At 44.1% G+C, this 27,291-nt stretch overlaps 1 protein-coding gene across 2 annotated transcripts in view; it reads left to right on the plus strand.

The window, feature by feature from the left end:
• The window catches only part of SLC30A2 (solute carrier family 30 member 2), a 399,949-nt gene that overhangs the window by 266,410 nt on the left and 106,248 nt on the right, over window positions 1-27,291 (plus strand). For both annotated transcript variants that reach the window (XM_078682685.1, XM_078682684.1), the window contains one exon: window positions 22,836-23,050. In XM_078682685.1, coding sequence (XP_078538811.1) covers window positions 22,836-23,050 — 215 coding nt within the window. The remainder of the gene's footprint in view (window positions 1-22,835; window positions 23,051-27,291) is intronic.

Below are 27,291 nucleotides of genomic sequence, written 5' to 3' on the forward strand. Positions count from 1 at the left end.
AGCACTAGTGTTGTGTACATGAACTGGCAGGGAGATGCACTAACGTATACGTGTGATGTACCAGCGTCATTCAACAAGCAGACCTCTTTTACGTCGTGATGTCATAAATTCAATAGCCAGTGTGGATGACATCAAGATATTGGCCTGCGGTTAACCATGTTTAATATGCAGTCCCCAGTGCACCTTAATGTAGTAATGGTAGAAGGAACTCTGGGTTCCTAGATAGAGGTGCCTGGATATGATGGTTGCGATAAAGTGTCCTGTATCATAAAACACGGACTCGCCATTACATAAATAATATGTGGGCTTCAGAGTCACGGTGACATAGGGCTTCTGGACTATAGGGTCAGTGAGAATGAACATTTCACCATATGAAAATATTTTAAGGGTACATATTTAACACATTATTTCAAGTGCCAGAGTGAATAATCTATTGGCTTTGACGGTGCTACATATGTCTTTATTCAGAATCCACCCCAACGTTTTCAGCCCTACCATCTCTAGTATCTCCAGCCTCGGATTGGTAACGCGGGCACTCGGGCAATGCCCGAGGGGCCGGTGTCCGAGTTCCTGCTGTGGGCTGCTTTTTTGAGCAGATTTGGGCGGTGTCTCTATTTTCGGGATGCAGCTAGCGGCCCAGTGGGTGGCTGAGTGGCCTTTCTGCAGGCAGATGGGCGCTCATTACAACCCCCCCTCCCGCCGGTTTAGAAACAGGCCGTATCACTCCCTTTGTCGCGCTGGCCGGCCCATTAATGGATGCACATACTGAGCGGGGCAGGGGGGCCTCAGTAGAAGTGGCCTCACTTGTTTTCAGGTGTGTTTCACCAGTGTAAAAGAATGCGTGCATTTTTTTAAGCCCTCCTCCTTCTTTTTAATGCAATTACACTGAAGCAGTGATTTGAGGACAGACATTATGCAAATGAGGTCCGAATTTTTTGTGTGTGCCCGGGCCGATTTTCAATCCCAATCCGACCCCGAGTATCTCTGTGTATGTTCTTACCGTTTTCTATAATGTGCCTCATACTCGAGGTTGATCTTTAATTGGGGAGTCTGTACCTTTGTTCCCAGGGTCTGTCTCCCTATGGAGGCCTTAACTTGCGAAAGATTTTTCAGTCCCTTCTTTTTCGCTTTTTGGAGTCGTAGTTTAACATCGGACATGCGGCCAAACTAAGGAACACTACTATTTATATTACTGAGAACTGTCAATTAGGCTGTCACTACTGACTATCAATTTCATAACCAGGTCCACAGCAGGAGAAGCACCAGCCTTTTCCTATGTTTGCGTTAGGACTTCAGATAGCACCGCTACAGATTGAATGCCATGTGTAGTAATACACCGGCAGAAAATATACACTCCCCCACCCCCCCACACACTGGTACTGTTGAGGATTTGTTACCATTCCCATTAGGAGGTCCATATTATTTAGCTGGTGTTTATCTTGTGGGGTTGAATGAGAATAAACTGCCTCTAACCGATAGGTGTTTCAGGCAATCTAGAAAATAATTTCATGCCACTTCACTGGATAATGCTTCATTATTGCTTTTATAGTTTGCGGTTTAATGACAGTCACTTGGGTGTGTTTTAGCTAGGTAGTTCCAATGACCTCAGTGCTGTGCCGCTGTGATACATATGCCCTTAGCGCTCTGTATTGCTGCCACCTTTGTCAACCTTTCCCTGGTTTCTCCTTGAGGTTGTTGGTAATTTTAAATCTCCCAAATGTACGGTCTGTGCTGAAGTGGACAATATACCCGGAACTTACGTCATGTGTTCACTTTATGTTAATGATGATACAGTAAATCTGCGTGCATCTCTTAATGCACACTTTGTGAACAGCCCTGCTGCATCAGCAGCTTCTATTCAAATACATACTGTTTCAGTTATAAATAAGGGGTCTGCTCTGACCACCAACATTCCTATCAATAGAAATCCCCTTCCTGTTAGATGGCTGTAAGGGTGGGGTGAAAATTCTCCGGAATATCCACAGTTTCTATTTCTGCTTCCTCCTTTTCGCCAGCCAATACTTAAAAAAGCACAACAATCTGTAAAAAAAAATTCAGATGTATTCTTTGCAACAGTTACGGTCCTAACAAACCTTAGTTCAACAAGGAAATTCATTTTAGAATCCAGAGGATTCTTAAATACCTCTGTATGTCTCAGTGTAGTTTGTGCATGCAACTAAATGCTGGGGCTTTGGGTTCTCAAAGCCTTTTAGGGCAAGTCTCCACTTTGGTTGCCAATTTATATTAACTCCACATTATTGGGACAACACGTGGTAGATTTACTAAGCTCCCAGAGGAAATTAGAATCTTTTCGGAGAAAATGAAAACTAGTAGATGTCACTAACCTTCCAGCTGAGTTATACTCATAGGAGTAGAAGTGTAAGCACCACCCTCGTCTACCAAAAAAAGGGAAATGAGAGGTAAAAATATCTTTCACTTTGTGAGCCTTGTAAAAAAAAAAAAAACATTTTCGAAATTTCACAAGGAGTTTCGTAAAAATGGCAGCATTTTTACAAAACGTCCGATTTCGAAATGATTTTCAAATCGTGAAATCCTGGAGGGTCTGGCTAGGGTTTCTTTCTCGATGACAATTTCTCTTCTAAAGGAGACACCACCCTGGAGGCATAAGCTATAATTGCCTCCTTACCATCCTTATTGATTTGAGACCAGACAACATCCAAAGCTTTATTGCGGGCATCTACTGTGACCACATTCTTGCACTCCGGGTCATAGCAACTTAACACTGCTGCCTGTACAATAGCATTGTTTAGGTCTGCAAAATCCCTTTTGCGTTAATCCGACCACACAAATTTAGCTTTGTTCTTAATATTGTACACCCTAACAAAGAATCCCTTCACAAATTTGGTATAGAATTCCACCATGCCTAAAAATTATCTAATTTCATATTTGTTGGACGGATTGGGTGTGGCTTGTATGTCATCCACAAACTGAGGTTTAGTAGCCACACATTTGCCACAGAGAACATGCCCTAAATACGTCAATTACTGCACCCCAAACTTGCACTTGAAGTGCTCCACAGCCAACCGATTCTCCTCCAAAATACCCAAAACTTCTTCCCAAACTTTGTCATGCTCCATTTTATCCTTCCCAAACTTTGTCATGCTCCATTTTAACCTTGCCAAAAACTAATAGTCACCCTGGAAACACTTTACAGTCATGTGCCTGTCAAACAGCTGATAAAATAGCCTTTATAAGATTGCCACGGTTGATGCCAGGCCAAAAGGCATCCTTTTGTACGAAAAACATCCCACGGGTGTAATAAATGCTGTGTACTTTTTGCTCTCCTCTCCAATTGAATCTGATGATATGCAGCTGATAAAACTTTTGTCAAACCATTTAGCATCTTTATTAAGAGTAAGGATTTCTGAGATCTTAGGTAATGGAAATGTTTTCACTACTATGTGACTATTAAGACGGAGTAAATCAATGCACAATTTGATCTTGCCGTTACTAAGTCTCGTCAACACCACAGGAGAAATCAACTCGGACAATTCAATTGTATCAGCCTTGACCAACTTGTCTAATTCTGTACATTTTGTCCTTGAGGAGAATAGGAATGTTCCTTGCCTTATGTATTTTAGTGCATGCATCAGTTATAAAAACAATGCAATGCTCAAATCCTATTAATTTTCCACCTGTCCCACTGTACACTTTAGGAAATTTCTCCAACATTTCTGAGCCAACAGTTCCACTTTGTTCAACAATCATGACAGGATCAGGAATATTGTGGTTAAGAATCATTTTTAAGTTAACTTGGTCTCTCCTAAGAGTCAAAGGACCTTTCTTCGCAGCAAATAACTTTCCAATTGACTATTTTTTTCACAAAATACCCTTCTGGATTGATATTGGGTTCCAAAGGTTTGTACCTTGGCTTCCTTTTAGATTTGGACTTCCATTACGCCTCACTTATGGTGGTATACAGTGATCCTGAGTCAACATACTTTTGCACCCTTAAACCACTAATGGACATGAAGCGTAAGGGTTTCTTCTTGCTCTCGTACAAATTATCCTCAATGTTTAATACAAATAAAAAATCTTTGATCATATCTTGTTGCATTGCACTTCCCACATTACAATGCATCACTTTATTTACCAAACACTCCTCCTCACCACATTACAATGCATCACTTTATTTACCAAACACTCCTCCTCACCAGATGTTCCATCCTCTACACCCTCCAGTTTAAATTGTTTCTTCTTGTTGCAAACTTTGGCAAAGTGCCCTGTTACTCCACATGCAGAATGTCTGCTTCACAGCTGGGCAAAAATTGATTGAAGCTAAATGTGTGCTACTTTCACATCTGTAGCATTTCAGGCATTTTATTTAATGAGACCCCACTTACAGACACTGTGGCCACCTCCAGACTACTCAGAAAGCTGTTTGATAAAACGTGGAATCGTAATACAGTGTGCACTGGACTTAAACACAACCGGCGAAATGAAGAGAAGTGATGAAAAACAAAAAAAACTGGACTGCAACAGGTGAAATACTCTAGCTTGTAACCAGGCCTATTCACTTTGGATGCTCTGAAAAATGACCTGCCTTAAAAGCTTGTAAAACCAAGATGGCCGCACGTCGGACGTTGTGCACTAGCGTTGCAAGTTCAAATCATAACCCAAACATGGCATGGCTCAGTCAATATGTCTCGCAGTGCGTTCCATAGTTGCGAGTACTCAGAAGAATCCTGCTGTGTAATGCCCACACCGATGAACTTCGGAAGGACACAGTTCCACGCCGTGACAACTTTCCAAAGATGAGACTTGGAAAAATGCTCAAGCCTGTGCCAACCACCAACTGATCAACCAGCAGCCTACTAAATGTACTGCAGATAGACTCCAGTTAGATTTCCGTGACCCAGGTGTTCGAAACGAAATTCTCCTGTTAGCCAGTAATCGGACAAATCCACAGTATCAAGGCGTAACCCCAAATAAAGCTACACTGTAGTCCAAAAAAATAATCCAGTAAACCTAGGCTCGCTCTCTCTCTCTCTCTCTCTCTCCTTGGTGGTCCAATGGAAATAAAATCATCGCCAATTTCTTAAAGTCAGAGTCTTCCCAAATAAAGAAGTATTTATTACAAGTTGAAACAACAGTACAGCATGTGAGGAATCTTCGTGACTGGGACTCTTCATTCAAGACACTACTCTCCTAGTTCCAATGAAAAGATTCTGGAACCCGAGGAGCAAGGAACTGGTCTGAGCGAGGACACAGCAACATACAAAAGTAAACAATCTATGTAACCGTTCTATGCAACACAATACTTAGAAAGTACAATAATTTAACACCTGCACACGTTTTAAAAACAAATAAAGTATTGGCGGAATGCAGTCCCTGCAGAGCCAGAAACCATTCTGACAGGCCACCTGCATGGTGGGGTCGTGGGAGTATTATAAAATTTGGCCTTATCGGTAGCTACGCTTTGATTGGTCATGTTCTATCCCTTGGTTTGACTGTGCTCTTTTTGGAGGGGTATTTAAAGAGCAGTAGGAGGTGGAGTGTGGATAAAGTTCTAGCTATTGCAAAAGGAATTTTAAATTCTGTTAGGGACACGGAGGCGAGGATTATGCTTCATTTTCTTTACTGGAAAATTCATTGCAATCAAAACACTTAAAACTTTAAACTGCATATCCCATTAGTCCCAACAGTCCAATGTCCCATCCGATTACAGGGGTCATGCTTCCCTCTATATATCGACATCACCATAGTCCTTCCTCTTTCTGTGAGAACATCAACATAACGCCTCAATACCCGAGTCCAACACGAAAGTTTCATCGAACCAACATGCCCAATCCACAGGAGGAACCAAACTCGGCAAGCCAAAATGAACTTCTGTTACAGAGATACAGCTGGTCAGCCAACAGCAACTCAATATCCAGCTTCAAGATGATTTAACATCTGGTCCTGAAACGAAAACACCGAAAGTAATAGCCCCAGAAAGATATTCCATTCAAACACGGGGGGGGGGGAAATAATAAGCAAACTACCAGCAATAAGCAGTAAATCACAGAAGTCATTATAACATGCAGAAATAAAATGTACAAGTAACACTGTTAACGGGTATTGCAAAGTCCTAGGGTGGGATAATCCTTGCCAGTGTCCTTAATAGAATGGAAAATTCTTGATGCGATGGCTAGAAGAATTTTCATTCTATGTCCAGAATGGAGGCTCCAGATTATGGCAGATTAAAATTGAGCCACCCCCACTGATGCTACGTCCACAATAGGCTTGTGATAAAATACCGTAAAGGTGGAATCAGAAGGCCATAATGTCCTCCAAACCAGAACCAGTCATAAAGACTTTAGAGGTCATGACCCCTCTCGCCGAATACGGTCTGTTAGATTTGGGGGTCTCTTGTTGGCAGAGGTGGGTACCTTTGACTAAATAGGGACCCTTGCGTCTAGTCAGGGTAAGGGGCTACACTCCTAAAATAACCCCTGCTCACCCCCTTGGTAGCGTGGCATGAGCAGGCAGGCTTATCTCCGAGGCAGTGTGTAAAGAATTTGTGAACACATACAGTAATACAGTAAAAACACTACAAATGGACACCACACAGGTTTAGAAAAATTCTTTACTAGACTTAACACAAGACCAAACGACAAAAATCCACAATATTGTAATCAAAAATAGACTTTAAAATGGTAGGAAATAGCTCCGTTCTCTTAAGATTGTAAATGCGACACCTTACACTCAAAGTACCTTGGATGCATAACACAAAGCAAACAAAAGGGTCGCAGGGAAGGTAAGGCATTGGTTCCTTACACTCAGGTGAGTGGATGCGTCTGTTCCTTACTGCTGCGCAGGGGAGATGATGCTCGTTTCCTTGCTGTGTGGGGAGGTGATGCGTCTGTTTCTTATTGCTCTCTGGTATGATGCGACAGGATGGCGATTCGATGCAAAACTTCTCTCGGGTGCGATGCGACAAAATGGTGTCTTGGTTACGATGCGCGCACGCCCAACAGCCGTGCGGTGACTCGATGATCTGAGCCGCGACAGGCCCTGTGCCACACTGCTCTGGGGATGTGATGGTGACCTCTGCGGCAGCGGCACGCTTCTCCGGTGATGTGAAGCGCTTCGGTGATGCTATGGCGACAACTGCAGCAGCGGCACACTTCCTTGGCGTGGCGACAGGAACTGCTGCGGCGGCGCACTTTCAGCTCCTAGCCATACGCAGTCTCTCAGAAAGCCCAGCACAAAAGCAGGCACTTCAATTCCCAGCAAAGGAATTCAGGGGGGGAGCTGGTTGGTGAAGTCTTGTATCCCAGAGACCTCAGGCAAGAGGCAAGCTCAAAGTTAAAGCCCTTGCAGATTCTTCTTCAAGTTGATGAAAAGCACACTCAGTCCTCTTCTCCTTCCTTTGGCAATGAGGCAACCACTGCAGGCCAACCCCCAAACACACAGCACAGGGGTAGTCTCCTCCTTCAGCATCCTGTTCTTCTCCTTAGCAAAGGTTTGTCTTGATTCCCAGAAGTGATATAAAGTTCTGGGGTCTGAGTCTCCCTTTTTAAACACCAAAATCCTTTGTCTCTGAAGGCAGAGAGTGTCTGTACCTAGCCCAAACCAGTTCTGGGTGCATTCTGCCAGTGTACACTTTCTGGGCCAGGGTCCTCGGACACACCACAGGAGGGGCTGCCAGCACTGTGGAAGGCAGGCACAGCCCTATCCAGGCCCAGGTGCTACTCCTCCCACCACTCCTCATGCAGATAAGTCTATTCAGCCTTGTGCTGACTCACCCTGTCTCCTGGAGCCCCCGGCCCCTGTCACTCAGAAACCAGACATGGAATACACAACCTAGTGGAGGCAGGCTTGGATAGGTAGTCAAGAAAATACCTCCTTTCTAAAAGTGGTATATTCAAACCCAGAATGTTAAAACAAACTTCACTAAAAGATGTATTTTATCATACTTCATTCAGGCATTATTAATTTGATTTTCTACTATGTTTGCCTGGGTCAGTTATGATTATAAGGTGGTATAATCAAACTGCCAATTCTGGCCTATGGGCGCAGGTAGCCTTGCAATAGTGAAAAACAAAAATGGCTGTAATTCACTATTAGGACATGTCACACGCAGTAGGGCTCCCTTTTACCTACATTGCACCCTGCCCGTGGGCCTACCTTAGGGGTGTCTATGTGGAAAAGGGAAGGTTTGGGGACAGGCAAGTGGGTGCACTTGCGATGTCAACATTGCAGTACTAGACTGCACACAAGCTGTGCATTGGCAGGTCTGGGACACACTTTACAAGCTGCTCCGGTGGGTGGCACAGTCAGTGCTGCATGTCCACCAGCATTATTTGATTTACAAGCCCTGGGCCCTCGCAGTGCACGGTACTAGGGTCTGACAAGTAAACCAAATAAGCCAATCATGGAGTCACTAATCCATACATCAATTTAACATAGGGAGCACTTACACTGTGGCACTGAATAGCAGTGGCACAGTGCCCAATGCATCTAAAACCAGCAAAAACAAGAGGCAACAGCAAAAAATGGGAGACCCATGCCTATGGTGCCAGGTCTAACCAGCAACAAACATTTAGACATCAATACCATCCCAACAACCATTTGACCCACCTGGCTGAATTTGCCGTAGAGACCAGGTGGAAAGGTGTCTGTAGAGAAATGAGCAATTGTCCTGCGGAATCTCTCCACAATTCACGAGTACACTCCTCATATGCTCTGAGGCATTAACCACATACAACTTCAGATTATGCAGAAAAGCAGGGTAACTGATACATCTGGAAGCCGTTTTTGTACATCTTGAATGAGTGACAGACGCCCCGTAGGGAATAAATACTCTACCTGCTAAATCCAGGGTCTGCTCATCTGAAATGCGTCTTCATGAAAGAAGACACAACAGAAGAGTCCTCTTTCCTGACAACAGCACTTCACCTTAAGAGGTACACTGGTGTATCGGCCTCCGGGATATGTTGGGAATTTTGTGGGGGCACTGGAAGAGGGTATAATACCGCGTGCCTTAAGATTTTCAAGGTATCTCCTTCTGGTGGATTTTAACATCCATGTTGATGTCTTATTGAGGCCACCCGCCTAGGTGAAGCCTTAACTATGGCCCACCTCAAACAATGGGTTGACACTCCAACCCATGTGAGGGGCCACCTTCTACACCTGGTCTGCTCCAATTTCGATATTGTCATGGCCCGCTCTGAGAGCGTGACATGGTCGGATCATGAGTTGATCAGGTTTTCCTGGTCTCTGGATAGAGCTATAGAGACTGAGAGCACCCCTCCACTTGCTCATCCACAGAGGATAAACTTAGTCACCCTGACTGAATCTTTGTCTCGAACTCGTCCGATATTGACCTCTGAGGTGGAAGTGGCGGTTAGTACCTTTAACACATGGGTGGAACAGGGGTCTGCTGCCTCCATTAATAAAGGTTGTATCCGTAGGATGCGGTATACCCCCACTAAACCATGGTTTTCCCACACCCTACGGGTACTGAAACTTGGATGCAAGAAACTCGAACGGGTGTGGAGACAAGCCTACCTGCCCGAGGCAAAGAGCAATCTGCGTGCGGCTCAAAAAGACTACTATGCTGCTATCAGAACTGCCAAGAGCAGCTACTATGCAGGGAGAATTGAAAAAGCAAACAATAACAGCAAGGAAATCTTTTCAATTGTTAAGAGCTTTTTATCACCATGTGCCTCGCAACCTCTGTTGCCCTCATCCGATCATTGGTGCGAAGAGCTCTCCTCTTTCTTCGTAGACAAAATTGCCAAGATCCAAGAGGACTTGCGCGTCGTCTGCGACGGTTCCATGTCCTCTTCAGTACTACCCCCTTCTCTGTGCCTAAGTCAGCTGAGCAGTTTATTTTTTCTCCATCTACTGAGTCTGACATTCTTGCAGTACTTGAGGCCTTGAAGTCGGGGTCACCCTCTGACCCTTGCCCAGCAAGGGTTCTTGGAGGGGTGGCTGATACAGTATGCAAAGAGGTTACCCAGATTGTTAATCTTTCTTTTTCCTCTGCAACTGTCCCGCTTTGTTGGAAGCAAGCCAAACTGCTGCCGCTTTTAAAAAAGGCCGAGCTGGATCCGGCTGCTCCTTCCAACTACCGGCCCATTACACTGCTGCCATCCCTGGCGAGTCTGTGAGAAGATTGCTTTTAGACAGTTAGACAACTTTATCGAATCATCTCAGGCTCTGCACCCGGCTCAATCAGGGTTCCGGGCTGTCTACAGCACTGAAACGGCGCTGGTTGAGATATCTGAGGCAATTTGGGAGTGCCTTGATGGAGGTGGCAGAGCGGTTCTGATTTTATTAGACCTCTCTGCCGCCTTCGATACGGTGCCCCATACCCTACTTCTCACTAGACTAGCTGGCCCTGGCATCTCCGGTTTAGCACTTGACTGGCTGACGTCATTTCTGGACAATAGGACGCAACAGGTCTGGATGCCACCACACGCCTCTCTACCTAAGAAACTTACTACAGGAGTTCCACAGGGGTCTACTTTGAGCCCCCTGCTTTTTAATGTTTATTTAACTCCTTTGATTTATTTGGCAGAACAACTGGGGGCCAAAATAATGGCCGACGATACCCAGCTTTTGTTCACCTGGTCAAAGGACAATTTGGATACGTCGGCGGTCCAACTCTGCCTCTCATCAGTCTTTCGCTGGTTAGCACTTGCCCAGCTTAAGTGTAATGAAGACAAGTCCGAGGTTCTTTTCTATGGCTCCTTCCCTGATAAACTCAGAGACCTCTTATGGCCACGAGATCTGCCATGTCCTAAATCCATGGGTGGCCCAGCAAAGAACCTGGGGGTCTGGTTTGGGAATGACCTTAAGTTTGAGGACCATATTAAAAAACTTACGGGAGTATGTTTTGCCACTCTCAAAGCCTTACGTAGGTTTTTCCCACTCCTTCCGAGAGAGGCTAAAGAGACGGTGTCGCGTGCTCTAATACTTTCCAGGCTTGATTACGCGAACGGTCTGTTTAGCGGCCTACCTGCCTATCTGATCCAATGACTCCAGGTCATCCAAAATGCGGCCGCAAGACTTCTGTTCAAATTGCCCAGGAGATCTAGCGTCTGCCCTTACCTACGCAGCCTCCATTGGCTCCCGGTTGCCCACCGGATTATGTTTAAAACACTGGTTCTCTCTTTCCGTGCGATCCACCAGATTGGTCCTGTGTACTTGAGGAAACGGTTTGCCTTGTATATTCCGAATTGCTGCCTCCGCTCGGCTAATCAGTGTCAAATGATTGTGCCTAGATTCAAGTACTCCCGACTAGGAGGCCAGTCCATTTCGGTTAGGGCCTCTACGGCCTGGAATGCTCTCCCTTTTCATCTCAGGGCTGCCCCAACCATCACTGCCTTGAAGAAGGGGCTGAAAACTCATCTGTTTAGTATCGCCCTTTAACTGTCAACTCTCTCCCGCCTTCTGAACAATCTCACCTTCCGCGTCAGGATACTTTCTTAGTAATAGAGCGCGTTATAAAAGCCTTTATAACATAACATAACAACAGTTTACGAGAGAGATCCTCGTTAGCGGACCATGATCTGAGAACGCAACACTACATCAACATCCCATAACATAGAATACTTTGGTTGAGTGGGATGAACCAACCGAAAAATCCCTCAATAACTTGCATACCAATGGATGTTCACCTTAAGGTTTGTCATCCAAATGAGGGTGTCCAGCAGAAATAGCAGAATGGTATTTATGAACTGTCCTATAAACGAGGCCTTGGCCAGCCAGTTCAGACAATTTCACAGTCATATGGACACTTGGCCCCAAGGAATCCATACTCTGTTCACTACAACAATAAACCTATCAGCGCCAAGCTGCTGCATATTGGTTATGAGTAGAGGGAGCCCAAGACTATGACAAGAAGAACATAGTGTCCTGTGAAACTCCTGGCACTTTTCAGCATTACCTGAAAGTATCCATGCCATGAGGAGCAAGTGCACCCCTGACACAGACAGATGTGGAAGGCCCATCGGGTCGGAGAAAAGTTCCAGAAAGGAGAGAATCTGCACCGGTGGAATGCAAGACCGTGACATCACTACAGGAAACCAAGGTTGGGTTTTCTGCCATCTGTCAAGGCAACCATGAAAGTACTCTGTGGATCATCGAGAAGGGGTAACCACGTACAGAGGATCTGCCAACCAAGACTGGAGAAAGGCATCGGAGCTGGCTGCCAGAGGATCTGGCCTCCAAATGTAAAAGAGTAAGAGATGTGCATTCAGGCAAAATGCAAATAGATCATGCTTGAACCCCAAAGCTGGTTCATCTCCTAAAAACCCAGAGATGGAGTCTCCAATTGCTGGAATATTTTCAATCCATCAATGAGAAATGATGCTGGGGACAGTAACGCCAGATATCCTTTGCAGTCTCCACCAAAAGACGGGATCTTGCCCTACCCAGACAGTTGATGTATTATACTGCCGACATATTGTCCGTTCTCAGAAGAATACAACAGCTCATCTTGCGTGGGAACAGGGTGTGAATTGCAAATGACTCCACCAACAGTTCATGGTAATTGGTATGGAGATGAAGTTCCTCCTGGTACAACCTGCCCGTGTCTCCACCAGACTATATTTGGGCCCCCCAACCCAAGTGGCTGACATTGGATTCTATGATCACCTCCTGAACTGATGCAAATATAGCCTTACTGTTCCATGCATCCATGTGATCCAACCACCTGGACATCTCTGTCCTGGCTTCTCCCGACAAGGCTATTCATTCAGAATAAGACAGTCCCTTCCTAAAATGTAAAATCTTCAATCTTTGAAGGGCCTGGTAATGAAGAGGTGCCGGAAATATCGCTTGAATGGAGGATGCCAAAAAACCTACAAGGCAAGTCAGAATCCTCAATGATTTAGTCGGAGAGGTAGGTGATCTCCTCATCTCTTTCTTGATAGAGAACGGTTTCTTCAACAGTAACTGGAGTTGGGCCTTGATAGAATGTACCTGAAAACCCAGAAATTCTATAGTGAGAAGGAACCTTGATCACTTTATCTGAATTGATGATGAACCCCGATTCCTGGAGGACCTGGACCACTGAAGAGAGATGGAGAAGAACTGTGTCCCTGCTCTGCGCCACGATGAATGTCATCTAGGTATATAATCAACCTTGCTCCTGGAGATATTGGACTACCAGCCCCAGCAAATTGGTAAATACTATGGAACTGATGACAGACCAAAGGGCGTGGCGGTGAATTTGTACCAGTGATGGTCCCACTGACATTGGAGCAATCTCTGATGTGGGGGGTGGAGGGTCAAAAATGGGAATCACTAAGTAAGCATCCTTGAGGTCCAGACGAACCATCCAATCTCCTCCATGTAACAGATCATGGAGTAAGTGCATGCCCTCCATCATGAATTGACGATACACTATCTAAGAATTTTAAATGTTTGAGGTTCAGGACCAGCTGGAAACCATGGGCCTTCTTCTGAACCAAGAAAATTGTGTTGACAAAGCCTTGTGGATGAACAGAGGTACGCAAAACCACTCTTTTGGACAGCAGGGTTTGAATTTCTTCATCTAGAAAACTGCTCTCTGGGGGGGGGGGAAAGAAAATGAGTGGATTGTTTCCCCTGTTGAGGTGGAGTAGAACCCTAATCTAAACCCCTGAACTGTCTGCAGTACGGATCCTGGGTGACAATCACCCAGTTGTGCATATACAACATTTAAATCAGCCTGTTGGGCATTCACTGGAGACAGGAGCACCTGGAAAGGCTCCGTGCCGCATACAAAGCCAATCTGGCTCTGAATGCCCGGATTGGCTTTGCGTGCATGTGCAAGGCCAAAAATAGTGGACGGTGTCCTTTCTCCGAGCGCTCAAACCTCTCATATTCCCCACTTTCGCTCCACACTGGAAAAGTGACGGGTACCAATTGGGCCTTAGCGAACACTGTCAAAATTAAACACAACCACAATCGCAGGAAAGCAATACAACTCAATACAATCCAAATATAACAAAAGGAAAATCACTTGGCTCGGCTGCAGCAGCAGCAACGAAAGAAGGACTATGGTGATGTTTAAATATATGCAGAGTCATAACCCCTGTGATTTAGTGAGAAATGTGGCTTTTGGGGCTAATGGGATATGAAGTTTGAAGTGTTTTGGCTGCTGTGAATTTAACATTAAAATAAGAGAAGCATAATCCAAACAAAGCCTCTATTCCTGACACTAAATTGTGAGGGTTAATTATAACTCAATGTTTTGTAAAATAACCAATTTAAGATCTTTGAAACTGAGACAAGTATGTGCCTGCGTGTGTGTGCGCGCGTGTGCGTGCCTTTGTCTGCACGTGCATGTAAAGATCTCAAGTGAAATCCACAAACCCCTCACCATACCAGATATAAAGCACCTAAACCCAACTATTTACTATAAAATATATTTATTAGTGGGGTGTAATACCCCATGCTTCCCCCCCCCAAAAAAAAAGCTGCGCCCCTAGTGACAATTTTACCATTCGTGTGGAGAAAACTCAACTAACAGGTGTCTATTTTTTGGACTTGATTGGTCCCTGTGAGCGCCCTATTTATTTTTTTGAAGTGAGGTGACTCCCTGTTTATTAGTTAACGTGCGTACTTGAGTCTCAGCATTCATCTCATTTTCTCTGCCTACCCGAGCCCCTCCTCACAGGGCATCCAGCACTCCCAGTCCTGAGGCTGCCTAGTCGAGAGTAGTTTCAGACTCGCACTAAGTGTTGACGCATGCGCTTTATGATGTAAACCTGTATCATTCACCACATACTCAAGTGGTGTTACTGGTTTCAAGCGGTCAGTTTAATTTAGCGTGCAAAAATGCCAGACCGGACGATCCACTCCTCCTTAAGCTGATTTACTCCGCTCTGATTACCCCCCAAGACTTTAATTCTCCTCTGATCCCGCGGGACCACACACCCTGGATTTCTTCGGGACCACATTACCAACCTCCCAAATCGGCTCCCGGGAATTACAGCCGATCGATTCAGCCATTAACATTGCCTTCAGGAACCTGATCTGTCACAGTGCCCCCCGAGAAGCCGATCCTTTATTGATCCACTCACGTGGGCTACACACCCAGCATCACGCTGCAGTGCCTGGTATTCTTGGACAGCCACCCGAACCTGGAAATTGCCGTCCATCTGCCCTAGTTGGATTCCCTGTGTTTCCCTCCTAAGCACTGGTCCAATTCTCAGCAACCCTGTCCTGAAGATGATCCCTATTAACAGAGGATCGAAACGTTCGTCGACATCCCACAGCGCAACTGCTGGTGCTCCTTTTACAATGGCCTACTTGAACTATCGATGCTGAATCATCAAAGAGTTTAACATTTATTTTTCAGCCATTGTATTCCACTACAGTGTATATATTTTTTCACTCACTCCACTTGCGCCGTCCCTTGCTGTGCACAATTGTCACTTGCGTCGCCATTGTGTCACCCACTTACACCGAGCACCAAGTACATTTGGGGTTGCTTTTGTATTTGTCAATACAGTGCTGCTATAACTGTATCAATTGTATATTGTGTGTTTTGAATATATGGTGCTATATGCACATTCAAGAAACATAATTGAGTCTCCTTGCTTCTTTGCTGGCAATGCTGTAAGCAAATTTATATCCTTCTACCCTGATCCCACCTTGGTTTATGGGTTATACTCCTGTTGTTTTTTACATCTTGTCTTACTGCAGCAACCTTCAGAGCTGTCAGCTAGGATGCTTCTCCATCATCCAATCTTCAGTTTTCACACTGTTGCTTCACATTTAAGCACATTTGTTTTGCTGCTTTTGAATTGCCATCCACACGGTGTATTTGTTTGCTTTCCCATACTGTGACAAATGCCTTGAAAATCAGGATTCTTTTCAAAGTATGTAATGACTGACGCATAACCTGCAATTCTTGTCAAATAAGTTTTGCTGGAACACTGGGAGAGTTTCTTTATATGTGTAATGATGTGTGGTGTTCTGTTTAATATACTATTTTGGAGCTAAACGCTCCCGAAAGAGATTTGGGGTTTCCACCCTTACCAGCTCTTGTAGCTTTCTTTAAAGAATGCCAGTTTCGGGGTTGGATTTGTGGGGACAGAACCGCCAGTCAAGATGCCACAGTGACTGATTTTCCAAACGGGTAGTTATGAATATAATATTATGTTTCATTATTAGACCCCATAGTGTCTTAATTTACCCCCTATGGTCGCAATTGTCGAGAGGTTGCCCCGCATTTTGGGCTGCTGCAACTTAGACTAATTTAGGGCCTCATGTTCTATGTTTCAGATTACTTTGGGACGGTCAGTTCACCCGTGATGTAGTTTCCTCCCGCCATTAATTCATTTTGGCTGACAATAACAGGGTCATTGATACCCTTACCATGAAATAATTTACACTGCAATGGCAATGCGGGTAAGCTACCACGTGTTCTCTCATATTGTTCCTATACTTGAACTAAAATCAGATATCATATGTGCACTTCCTTCTCACAGCCTTCCCATCCCAGGGAGCTGTGATCAGAATTACTCACCCACTGGCTCCTACAACTAGGTTAGTAGTACAGGCGCATCCAGGCCTTTTTATCAACCTTATATGTCATGAATCCTACTTTATGAATAATCCCATAGGTTGTCTCCTACCTTCCCTGTCCTGAGGAAGACCAGCGAGCTAATGATGTAGTTACCCTTCATGCTTTTAAGTCTGGTCGAAACGTTGGCGCTTCCCCAAGTAGGCTGGTATCACATGCAACCACTATCCTGTCCAACTTGCAGATGATGTCTCCTTGGAAGTTATCAAAAACGACTATATATGAAAAATGTTTGATGGTGGACAGGCCTTCATTAACAGTTTATTTTATACCAGCTTTTGCTTGTAATAAATTGCAAATATTCTGAGTTTAACTACCTTTACTTTACTCCCCCCTTTTTTCACTTTATCTATTGCACGCATGAGCACTACTTTTTCACACCCCTTCCTTTGGAGCAACCTCTTAACTATTACTGAGCATGGTAATTTGCTTACTGGTTTAATACGTGGCTGTGAATAAATACAGATATCTTCTTAATAAACTATTGAGTGCCATTGTTGTTTTTCATGCCGGGTGCACGTGAAAAATGTGTTCCGTATTTGACACCTTAGGCTGATCGTATGCCTGCCTGAATTGAATCTCAAATTGAAAATATTTTTGTCTTTTTTTGCATAGCAAATAAGTCTGGGACCATCGGTTTTCTATACTACTTGATACCCAGGTCCGTGGACGATTGGGTTACCCCATTATGTTATAATGGCCTCTCAACTGAAGTCCACTGCAACAAGGCCTTTCATTGGCACGTGTTAACACAAATTACAGACATCAACAAATTACAAACATCAGCAAAATACTGTGCATCTCCTTTTCTGGATCGTCTAATGAGCGGAGTAAACTGATTCCCATTAGATGATGATGATTTATCCCTTCAGCTGAAAGTAATGGGACTACTCATTTAACAAGACTGGCTTGCATGCTCCAGGTCTGTATTAAAGGCATGGGATACGATACGTACACGTCACCGCAGGTGCGCTGTGGCGCAAGCCGGGACAGTCTGCCTGACCTACTGGCTACCTCGTGACGGGGGAAACCGGTAGAGAGTAATGGAGAACAGACTCGCGGTCCCGGCAAACTTGAAACACTCTGGGGTTCAGTAATGAAACATAATTTAAACATGATTACAGAAGTCCATATGTGTCCAATGAACCTCCTCAGACTATATGCATATTGACAAGAAATGAAAATTATCTTTAAAATTATGCATTCGATTTTTGCATAATTTGAGTTGTTACTTTGGGCTGACACTGGTCTTCTTTGAGCTGAATTTGGTCTTTGATAGCTTTGGGCTTGGGATGGGAATGAAAATCTACCAACAGTAAATGCCTGACAACACTGAGAGCCGTGGTGGGGAAGTGAGGAAGTGAGTGGACTGATCAGTCCGCCAGGTCTTCTCGCCCCAGTCCCCTTAGCACCTGTCTGCAGGCCTCACCAGTGGCAGGCCAGACCTGCTCTTTTACTTTGTGCATACAGCCGCTTCCTTGCTGTGCTGACTTTGAATTACTGATGATGATATATTTCAATTTCACAAAGGAAGATGATTGAAAGTGAAGAAGCCACAATGAGTAATAGAGTGTCGATGGTGTCGAAGAAATGTTAACAACAATATCTTAGGTTCTTAACTTTCATTTTGCTCAATTCGTCATACCTAGTTACCAGTTGGCCATGCGAGATGCCTTTAGCCAGTCCTGGATTTTTGAGAACATCCTCACGAAGTTAAAGGTGAAACTACAGGTCCCAAAATAGAATGTTGCACAGAACAAGGGCCCACTCAGCAACTCGGGGTACATGTAACAAATCAAATATTTAAGTAATTTTTGAAAAGCATTCTCAAACACATGACTGCCAACCCAGTATTGACAGACCTCTCGCTATAAAAGTGATTATGGGAATTTTTCTCAGTAATCTGGGTGAAATGTTGGGAGTTACTTGGAAGCCTGCCTCTTTGAAACCAAATATTAACTCAGACAGTGGTGCTGGAACAAGTTTCACTGTGTGCGGGGGAGGGGCAGGTGTAGGAGGGACTTTCATCAATGTTGCATCACTAAAGTCATAGGAATTGTGAAAAGTCCAAGTGTCATACAAGTGTTCCAAAGGTATTTAGTAGGAGAGTGGTAAAGGTGCAGTATATAGCTGGTGGTGCGTTTTAGTAAATGTATTAAAGCAGTGCGTGGTAGTAAATTTTCCATTGAATTGGTCACTAAATTTCCACAGGCATTTAGTTTTGCTGAGAAAACTATATAGTGCAAAAATGATAGTGTGGATATTAAGTATTTGTGACTATGTATCATCTGTGCATCACCAAGTAGTGTCTTGATTTTGCTTTTGTAGGAAAGTGGAGTATTATGAAGTGAGACTGGTTAGGTTCACTGTGTAATACACTCGTAATACACCACAGATGGTCCTTGGATTCATAGCAAAAAAGCCTTAGCTCATTCCTGGTACTGTGGCAAAGAGCAGCTAGGCTTTACTGGAGGAACATGTGTTAAGCATTTTATAGTACTAACATGGACGATAAGTAATTGACACTACTCAAGGAAAAAAAAAAGAGTTTTAAAAATAATTTAAACCATAACATCAAGACAATCAGATAAGTATAACCGGATTTATTGATTTTCGAAGAAAAATGAATCGATGCAATTCAGTACTGCTGAACTTTAACATTGCAGTCAATGGTAAAAAGCACTAATGACAATCGGTCACTTACAGGTCGAGTTGAGTGGAACCCCCTTGGAGGTTCAGGTGAGGTGGGTCCTAGGACCAGGCCACAACAGTTAGTTGAATTTTACCTGGCTTTTAGGGCCTGGGGTGCAGAGTTGCTCTGGCTGCCCCTGGTGCTGGAGCAGGAGCCACAGTGGAGCTAGTTTTACAGTTTGTTGGGAAAATGATGCAAAAAGTCAACAACAGGGCTACTGTAGTGGTCACTTGAAGGTGCTATGGAGTTTCCTTGTGTTGCAGCAATGAGTGAAGGTAGTGGTAGCCGGACTGGCCACCAACGAGCCTTGAAGCAGTAAGATTAGTGAGAAGTTGTTTCAATGTCTGGGGAAAAATGGTAGACACCTGAAACTTGCTGAATGTCAGAACTGAATTTCCCACAATGCAGTGGATCATCTACTTTTGGGTGATCTGACGGAGGGCCCGTTGGCCAGTGATTCTTTGGTTGTGGGACTTTTTTTAACCTGTGGACTTCAGGGAACTAGTGCAGCTAGTCCCGGGGAGTCTGAAGTTGCAGTAGGTTCTCGGAGGGGTCCCTCTGTCTGGAGGAACTGGTCTTTTGTCAGTGACGAGTCATAGTCCTGTAGTATTGTGATGGTTGTCACAGGTGCAAAGTATCATGCCTTTGTTTTGTGCAGGTCCTGTAGTGTCAGACTGAGATCTCCTCTATGTCCTCCGTTGCTTTTTCAAAAATTTCAGAAACCTTCTTTGACTGCACAGATTAGGTAGCCCACTCTAGGGAGTTGGCTAGCCTTCTGATGGGTGTACACCTCCTGACTACCCCTCTTGCCTGGGTGCAAATGTTAATGGGGGCAGTAGAGGGCTGTTTATTGCTCTGGGAGGCAGCATGGCTGCATATCCGAGGCAATATTACGTTTGAAGCTTACCTCCTTGATGTGCCAATTCACTAGCCATCATGTGCGGGAGGGAGGGGTCACCTCCTTCCCGTCCAGGCCTTTGTTACTGATTCCTGGAAGTGGTCACACTTCTGGCAGGGGTCCGATTCCTGTCCTGGTGGCAGCAGCTGTGAGCTGTCAGCCAGATCACAGGAGGCTAGGCAACGAAGTGGACAATCTCTAAGGTAGCTGCTTGGGTGCATGCTTCATTGACTCTGACTTTGGAATCCTGTCCGGGGTGATGAGGCAAGCTGTTTGTTTGTTACCAACCATGACATATTTCAGTGTTAACATAATGAAGCCGGCATCCTTTGGTGCCAGCCCATGTTCTCTTTGTGCCTCCTGATCACTTATAGTATCCCTTAATGGAAAGAGGCTACCATAGGGACATATATAAGGCTGCACATAGAACTCCACACCTTTAATAAAATTCACCCCGCCTCGGGGATCAATAGGCATTCCTTAGGGGTGACTGGCATATATAAGAAATAGTGCTTTGACCTTGTCACACATGGTGAGGGCAAAGTCAAGTTCAAGCAGTGTGTGTACTTCCCATGCAGTCTGCAATGGCAGGACTGCTGCCATCGGTTTACTTGAGTCACTCAGGGTAAAAAAAAACTTGCTTCAGGCCCTGGTGACCCCTTTAGCCCCTGTGTCTTGGGTACCAGTGGTGCCATTTACCATGGATGCATAAGAGGGTAAACAATTCACATGTATCTCTTTTAGGGAGAGAGCGCTCTAGCACGGGGGTCTGGGCAGCATGCTCCAGCGCACATTCAGAGTCCTAACCATCCACATTGGAGCAAAAAAGTGTATGTGGGGGGCATATAAAAAGGGCCCTTTCTTACAGTTTGATCCTATTACAATCTCTGTTTCCATCATACTTAACATTTACCCAAAAAGTGCTTCAGTCTGAAATATTTGAGCAGTTAATTTGCATGTATTTAAATTGTGCTGTGTTTTTAGAAAAAAAAAACATCCTTTCCTTTCACACTTCTGTACCCCAGCAAGCTTGTCAAACTTTGCAAAATCATCTGGCTTTGCAATAAGAGGGGAAACCACTAATAACACTAGTCTGCATGTTAAACGAATAAGCCACGATTCATCTGAATACATAGCCTAGTATTTGACCTCTGTTTCTAAAGCACAGGAAATATAGCAAGATAAACAAAAACCTGTTTGGGAATATTTTACTTTCTGAACTCCAGCATGGTTATTTTGGTGGCGCTGCAGCACCCAAACAATGTCTCACCACTACTTCCAGTGCTAATGAGCTTAAGAATACCCTAACAAAAGTCCTTACTATTGGCCAATTATAGTATTTTTTCACAACAGTCTTAGTTCTTTTTTTATAATTGGGTTTGTGTGTTCCTCAGGGACATATTAAACGCTTCTCCTGGCCAGTACCTGACACCCTACATTTGGAAGACCACTGGTTTTCACTACGCTCTTTTGGCTTTACTCTTCCTTGCTCAACATTCAGCTCTTTCTCCACCTTTAGTATTTCATAGCCCTTGCCCTGTTCTACTTCTGCCTCATCTTGATCTTCAACTCTTCGTTTCCTTCTCCACTGCTTGGGTTTGGGTGCTGCTTGATGCCTTTCTTTCATAATTCTCATTCTCTGCCTTTTCACCCCTTTCTTCATCAGTGCACCTAATTTTCCTTATTGGTGCCTGTTTATAGTCTTTTGTGCTTGCCTTTGGTTTTCCTAACACGTTCACCTCTAAACTTTTTGATTTCTGTGATTCAGTTCTTTCTCATATTTCTCTTGGACCATTTGTGATCCATGTTGTGGTCCATCATGCCTGTTGGTAGTGTTCAATTCTTCTCATTCTTTTACATCGAGCTTCTGTTTGTTGGTCAGTGCACTTGATTTCTTCTTGCCTTCCAATGATCTCCACTGTTCCTCATTCTATTCTTCCCTATTTCATTCTGGTGCACTGTGCTTTTTGTTCTACCCTTCACTTATTTTGGTTTATGGTCGTTGGTTTCTTCCTTCACACATCACTCTTCCTGCACTTCATGTCCATCATTGTTTTTTATCACTGGCTGTTTCTTCTTGCTTCTCCATTGTGTTTAATACTTATTTGGTTCTTTCTCACTATTCCCCGATATTTGATATCCACCATTTATGTTTTTAATTCCTGACTAGTTATTCAGTGCTACACATTGTGTCCATTCTTGCCTTTTTGATATTTGGAACCTCTCCATTGTTTTTTTCAGTTTTATCTTTGATGCTGCTTGTTCCATTGTTAATCAGCTCTTTGGTATTTGATATTCATGGTCTGTCTGTTTTCTATTCTTCTCCAATCTTTGATCGCCTGTTTTCTCTCCTCTTTTTATTACTTCTCTCCTCATCTCTGTCCGTGTTACTCGTTCTTTTACTCTTCAAATTTGATTTCCCCTTATGTTTCTTGCTCTGTGATACCTTTCTTTCTCTTCCTAAACACATCTCTCTGCTCTTCATTGCTTTCCTATTTTGTAGTGTCAATTTTGGATGCTCTTGCTCTGATGCTAGTCTTTCTCTAGTCTTCTATGCTTTTCGCACCCTTTCTTTTAGTCTTATTCGGTCTGGCTTCATTTCCAATCATGCCGTTATTTCTTACCCCTGTCTGTGCTTTGCCTTGACCCATGATGTCTTGGTGTTGGTGTGTGGGTGCCTGCTGTTTATGGTGTTATGTATCTTGCCCCAGTTCCTACTCTGGAATGCCAGGAAAGGAGTTCAACAGTCAGATGTTCACCTATGTGTCAGACCCAAGTGCAATCGAGCTGGGATTTCAAGGGAGCAATCACTGCCACTCCAACTGGCCCGGCGGGAATGGCATTGACTCAGAGAGAGAGCGTTCCCGCAGGAAGCTCTATGTGGCATCGGCAGTCTGTCTTCTGTTCATGATTGGAGAAGTTGTAGGTAAGCAATGCAAGCAATATTTAAACTGATGTATGTGCCCATGAGGTGATTAATGCGAGACTTAACTCAACTATGCTTAACCACCAACTCAATTTATGCATTTTCAACACGATTTTATCAAGGTATGGTGAATAGTTGTCAACCGCACATGCTTTTTGTGTAGTGCAGACAGCACAGCTAGAGCTGCTACCACCTATATTTGTTTGTGAGAAACAACTGCATGGTTGCTTCAACTGTTGTGTGTTTGAGGGAAGCTTCTACAGTTGCCTCACTTTACCCTTTTTTGGCTTGTGTGGGTAAGCTAAAGCTGCAAAGCTGCAATCGGTGGGCTCTCTTCATTGTCCATGAGGGGAATGCAATGTAGATGCTGTATCTGTTGTTAATAAGTTTGATACGTCCACGTTTTCTGTCCATTTAGTAACCATCTTCATGTTAAGGAGACAAAAAATATAGCCACCAGGGTCAGACTGGCTCATAGGATAATCTGGCGGTGCCAGGCTGGCTGGTCTGACAGGTTAGTATTGGGCTGTTTTTTAGGTTTCGCCTGCTGACAGCTCACATTTGCTGTTGCTACAAGATCTCATGTAAACAAAAAACAGACTTAAAAATGTCTTGAAGCCCTTCTGTTGCTTTCTATTGATTGAATTGGTTTGATTTGGTAGCTTTAGATTGATCAGGGTCTCCTGCTTTTGTTTTCTCTTTAAAGTCTCGCTGTTTTGTGAGCATGGGCCAACTACAGCTTTCTGGTTGTGGTCAGTATTCCTCATCTGTCTCCCCGCCCCCCCCCCTACTTCTTGAGGTACTTTTTTTTTATATACTTCTGGAGTTCCCAGCTCCCTCTCACCCTCCTCCCACCATCTGTGTTTTCTCACTGACTGGTTGCACAGAGATGGTGCTGCAAGAGATGAATGACTTGCAGGCACGGTGAATCTGTTATTATTTTTTGCTGTTGCTGAGGTTGGGCCTCGACTATGCAGCACACATGACAATCTATCTGGAGTTGCATGGTGAGCAAAGGAACAATGGATTTATCCTATATCAATTGACTGGAGTATGTGTTTGAAAAGTGTCAGCACTCCAGCCATCATCTTGGTATTTTTGCCACTGGATTCAAGCTAGTTTGACTCATAAGGGGTGTTACACCAAAACCGGGTGCAGGATGCTTGCTTCCGGTCCAGGGATGACCTGGCCTGGCAGTTTAGGCTGGACTGTTCCATGGGGAGCAGGGTCAAGACTGTTTTGCATATGGTTGGGTCCAAAATGGGGTGGCATGGTGAGCAAAAGAACAATCAATGCATTTATAGAGTGCACTATTTACCCGTGAGGGTCTCATGGTGCTCGGAAGGGGGGGGGTGCTGCTACTGCTCGAAGTGTGATGTATTCCTATAGGTTCTGAATCGATCCCCCTATTCCTGACCCTATTCTGGTTAAACAAACCAACAAGTTAACTAGCAGTCAGCCCATGAGGCAGAAAACCCCCATGATGCAGATACCGTTATCTGACGCAGTCACACTACGGCACAGGAACGTGTTATCTGATTAGGTCATAACGCTTGCGATCTAATTAGACAAGCGATATTCCTCCAGCCCCTGATAAGGCATACGGAGTTCTCATAACAAATCAAACCTATGACAACCTGGGCAAAACCCTGCGGCCATTGTTTTGATTTCACCGAGAACTTCAGCAAAAGAATGTGCTAACGAGCAAGTCGTATGACATCCTTATTGACGTATCTATGTCCATCCTTACGTCAATCTCGGCACCTTAAAGGTATAAATATTACCGATATTGCCCTATGCAAACACACGCGGTGGTGACGAGACGGAGCAGCCATACTTGCCGAAGCCCAGAGCAGAGCAGACCCCGCTGGCGCAGCCCCGCCTTCCTGACGCGCTGAGAACGAGACGCGCTGCTTTCTCCTGCCGAGAAATCCAGCACCGGCGCTTCCGGGTAGCCCTCGCAGGCAGCCTGGAATATCGAGACCAGAGAGAGAGATACCATCCCTCATTCATCCTTAATTCCAGGTACAGAACTGAATAACCCCTCGCAGAGAATTCTTTAGTCAGTCACTTGGCAAAAACAAACTTAACTTAAACTGTAACTTTCTATTCCCGCCCACGTATTAGGCTTAGGTCAGGTACACGGGGTAGGCGTATTTAGAAACACCAGTTGAGGACGTTTAGTCAAATGTGTATGTAATATATTTTATCCATTTTAAACCTTCATATGGCTTAGAAACCATATCAATGTTTTTACAGTATTATTTTATACTTCTGCTTTTAATGTATGCACTTTACTTAGCTATAAGTATTGCAATAATATCGATCCATTTCTCTTGTATGAGAAAAGAGACTGATCAATAAATAACATCTTTTATTGAACACGCCCGTCTCTTCCTTTTTCTCTACAATCTGATGAGACTAAGAATGCACGTACTGACTGAGTAAAATAAATTGCCTTTTGTTCACACGACTCTCGAGATACACTCTTGATTAGGGGAGAGCAAAGTTGTCATGTTCTATGGTTGTCAGAAACTAAATCCCTTCTTGTCTAATCAGGGAAGTTAATTCCTTCCTGAACATTCGAGAAAGTTTCTAGTGAACTCTGAGCTAGCTGGCAAACCCAAAACTTTAAGTCTAATATCGACAGTAGTAGACCTAGTTAACGTCTGGTCTAGGCCTTTACTATTGAAGGTATTATTCCAATGCGCAGAGCCTATTGGGATAATAGGAACCACACTACATGGCGCCCAACGCGTTTGGAAGGGCAATAAAACTAACGTAAGACATTTAGAGTAACTCAGTCGTGCTTTCTCACTCAGACCCCTTTCTCCCATAATACTCCAAAGACGTCTGGAGTGGGTAAAAGGTTATATCCGCCAGACCTCGCAGGAGGGAACTCCTATGTATGGTTCTTGGTATAGTCAACGTTGAAGGATACACTGTTCCAAAATATTGTGCATCTAATCTTTGTTTCCATAAGAAACCTGATCTGCAAACAAAAGAAATAACCATCCTGTCGGTAAAATGGTAGACAGTGATGATGAAAGAGAGACAGTTAGATTAGCAACTGAACTCGCAGCCGCTGATACTGCACTACAAGACGCTGACCCGGATATAATACTCATCCCGGTCATTAAAAGAAAATCTATAACCTTAAAACTTATAGAAAATGGACTGACACCTAGAGGTGGTACAGTCATATTCGTAATTGAGGCACACGAATATCGGCAGACAGAGGTATACTATTCATGGATAAATTTTCCAGCAGCAAATGCTGTAACAAAGTACTTCCACTATTACAAAATAGAGGAACCTCCTGAAACGTACACTCCTTTCGAGGAGGTGGAAGTACCACTCAAATTTCAAGAGCATTTGCTCTTATTTGATGGCGCCCTAAAACATAATAATCACATCACCAGGCTCGGTCCCTTAGGTAGACCAGGAGCAACGTGGCCGGTCCTAGCCGGATACACACCACATCCAGACATCGACGGGATGTCTGCAGCTAACCTGTTAACACAGCTAAAACTATTAATAAAAATACATAGACAATTAGTCCAATATGTGATGCGGACTTCAACAATTCAGCCAGCGATTAAACTCCCACAGCTGACCCCTCACCAGGGGAACACAAATAAAATTACACCACAGAACATCCAGTCCTGCCTAGGTAAAGTACCGGCTAAACGGGAACAAATACCATTCTGGTTGGCACAGAAAATCACCCAAATAGAGGCGGTGTTTCCAGACACCACCCCGCTAGAAAAGCACAGGATTCTGACTATCTGTCTTCCAATGGGAATCGCACCACACATTGAGGACTGTGACACTTGGGGTACAGTCTTTGCTTCCATCTACACAAAAACGCACGGTGTTCCATCCATTTCGGTAATACCAGATGTGCTAAAACAAATTCAAGACGAATATGGTCCAGAACCCGCTTTAACTCTTGGTATGAAATTACTAAAAGACTTCAAGCAGGTCTCAGCTATATTATTAGCCAACATAAAGGGAGAAGCAGCAAATGTGGCGATCCGCCAGAGGTTAAAAGAGACAGATATAGCAGACCAACCAGCTGAAATTGCCAGAATCATAGAAAAATCCTATGAGGAACTAGGTAGAGATAGTTTAGGTTGAATACCAGTAAAACCACAACTGATTGAAAGTCCTGAAAAAATATTTTTTAATAATAATTCAACATCACAGAAAATGAGCTGGGATGGAAACAAACAATCCAA

The sequence above is a fragment of the Lissotriton helveticus genome, chromosome 3_1 (assembly GCF_964261635.1).
Source record: "Lissotriton helveticus chromosome 3_1, aLisHel1.1, whole genome shotgun sequence".
In the NCBI taxonomy this organism is placed as follows: Eukaryota; Metazoa; Chordata; class Amphibia; order Caudata; family Salamandridae; genus Lissotriton; species Lissotriton helveticus.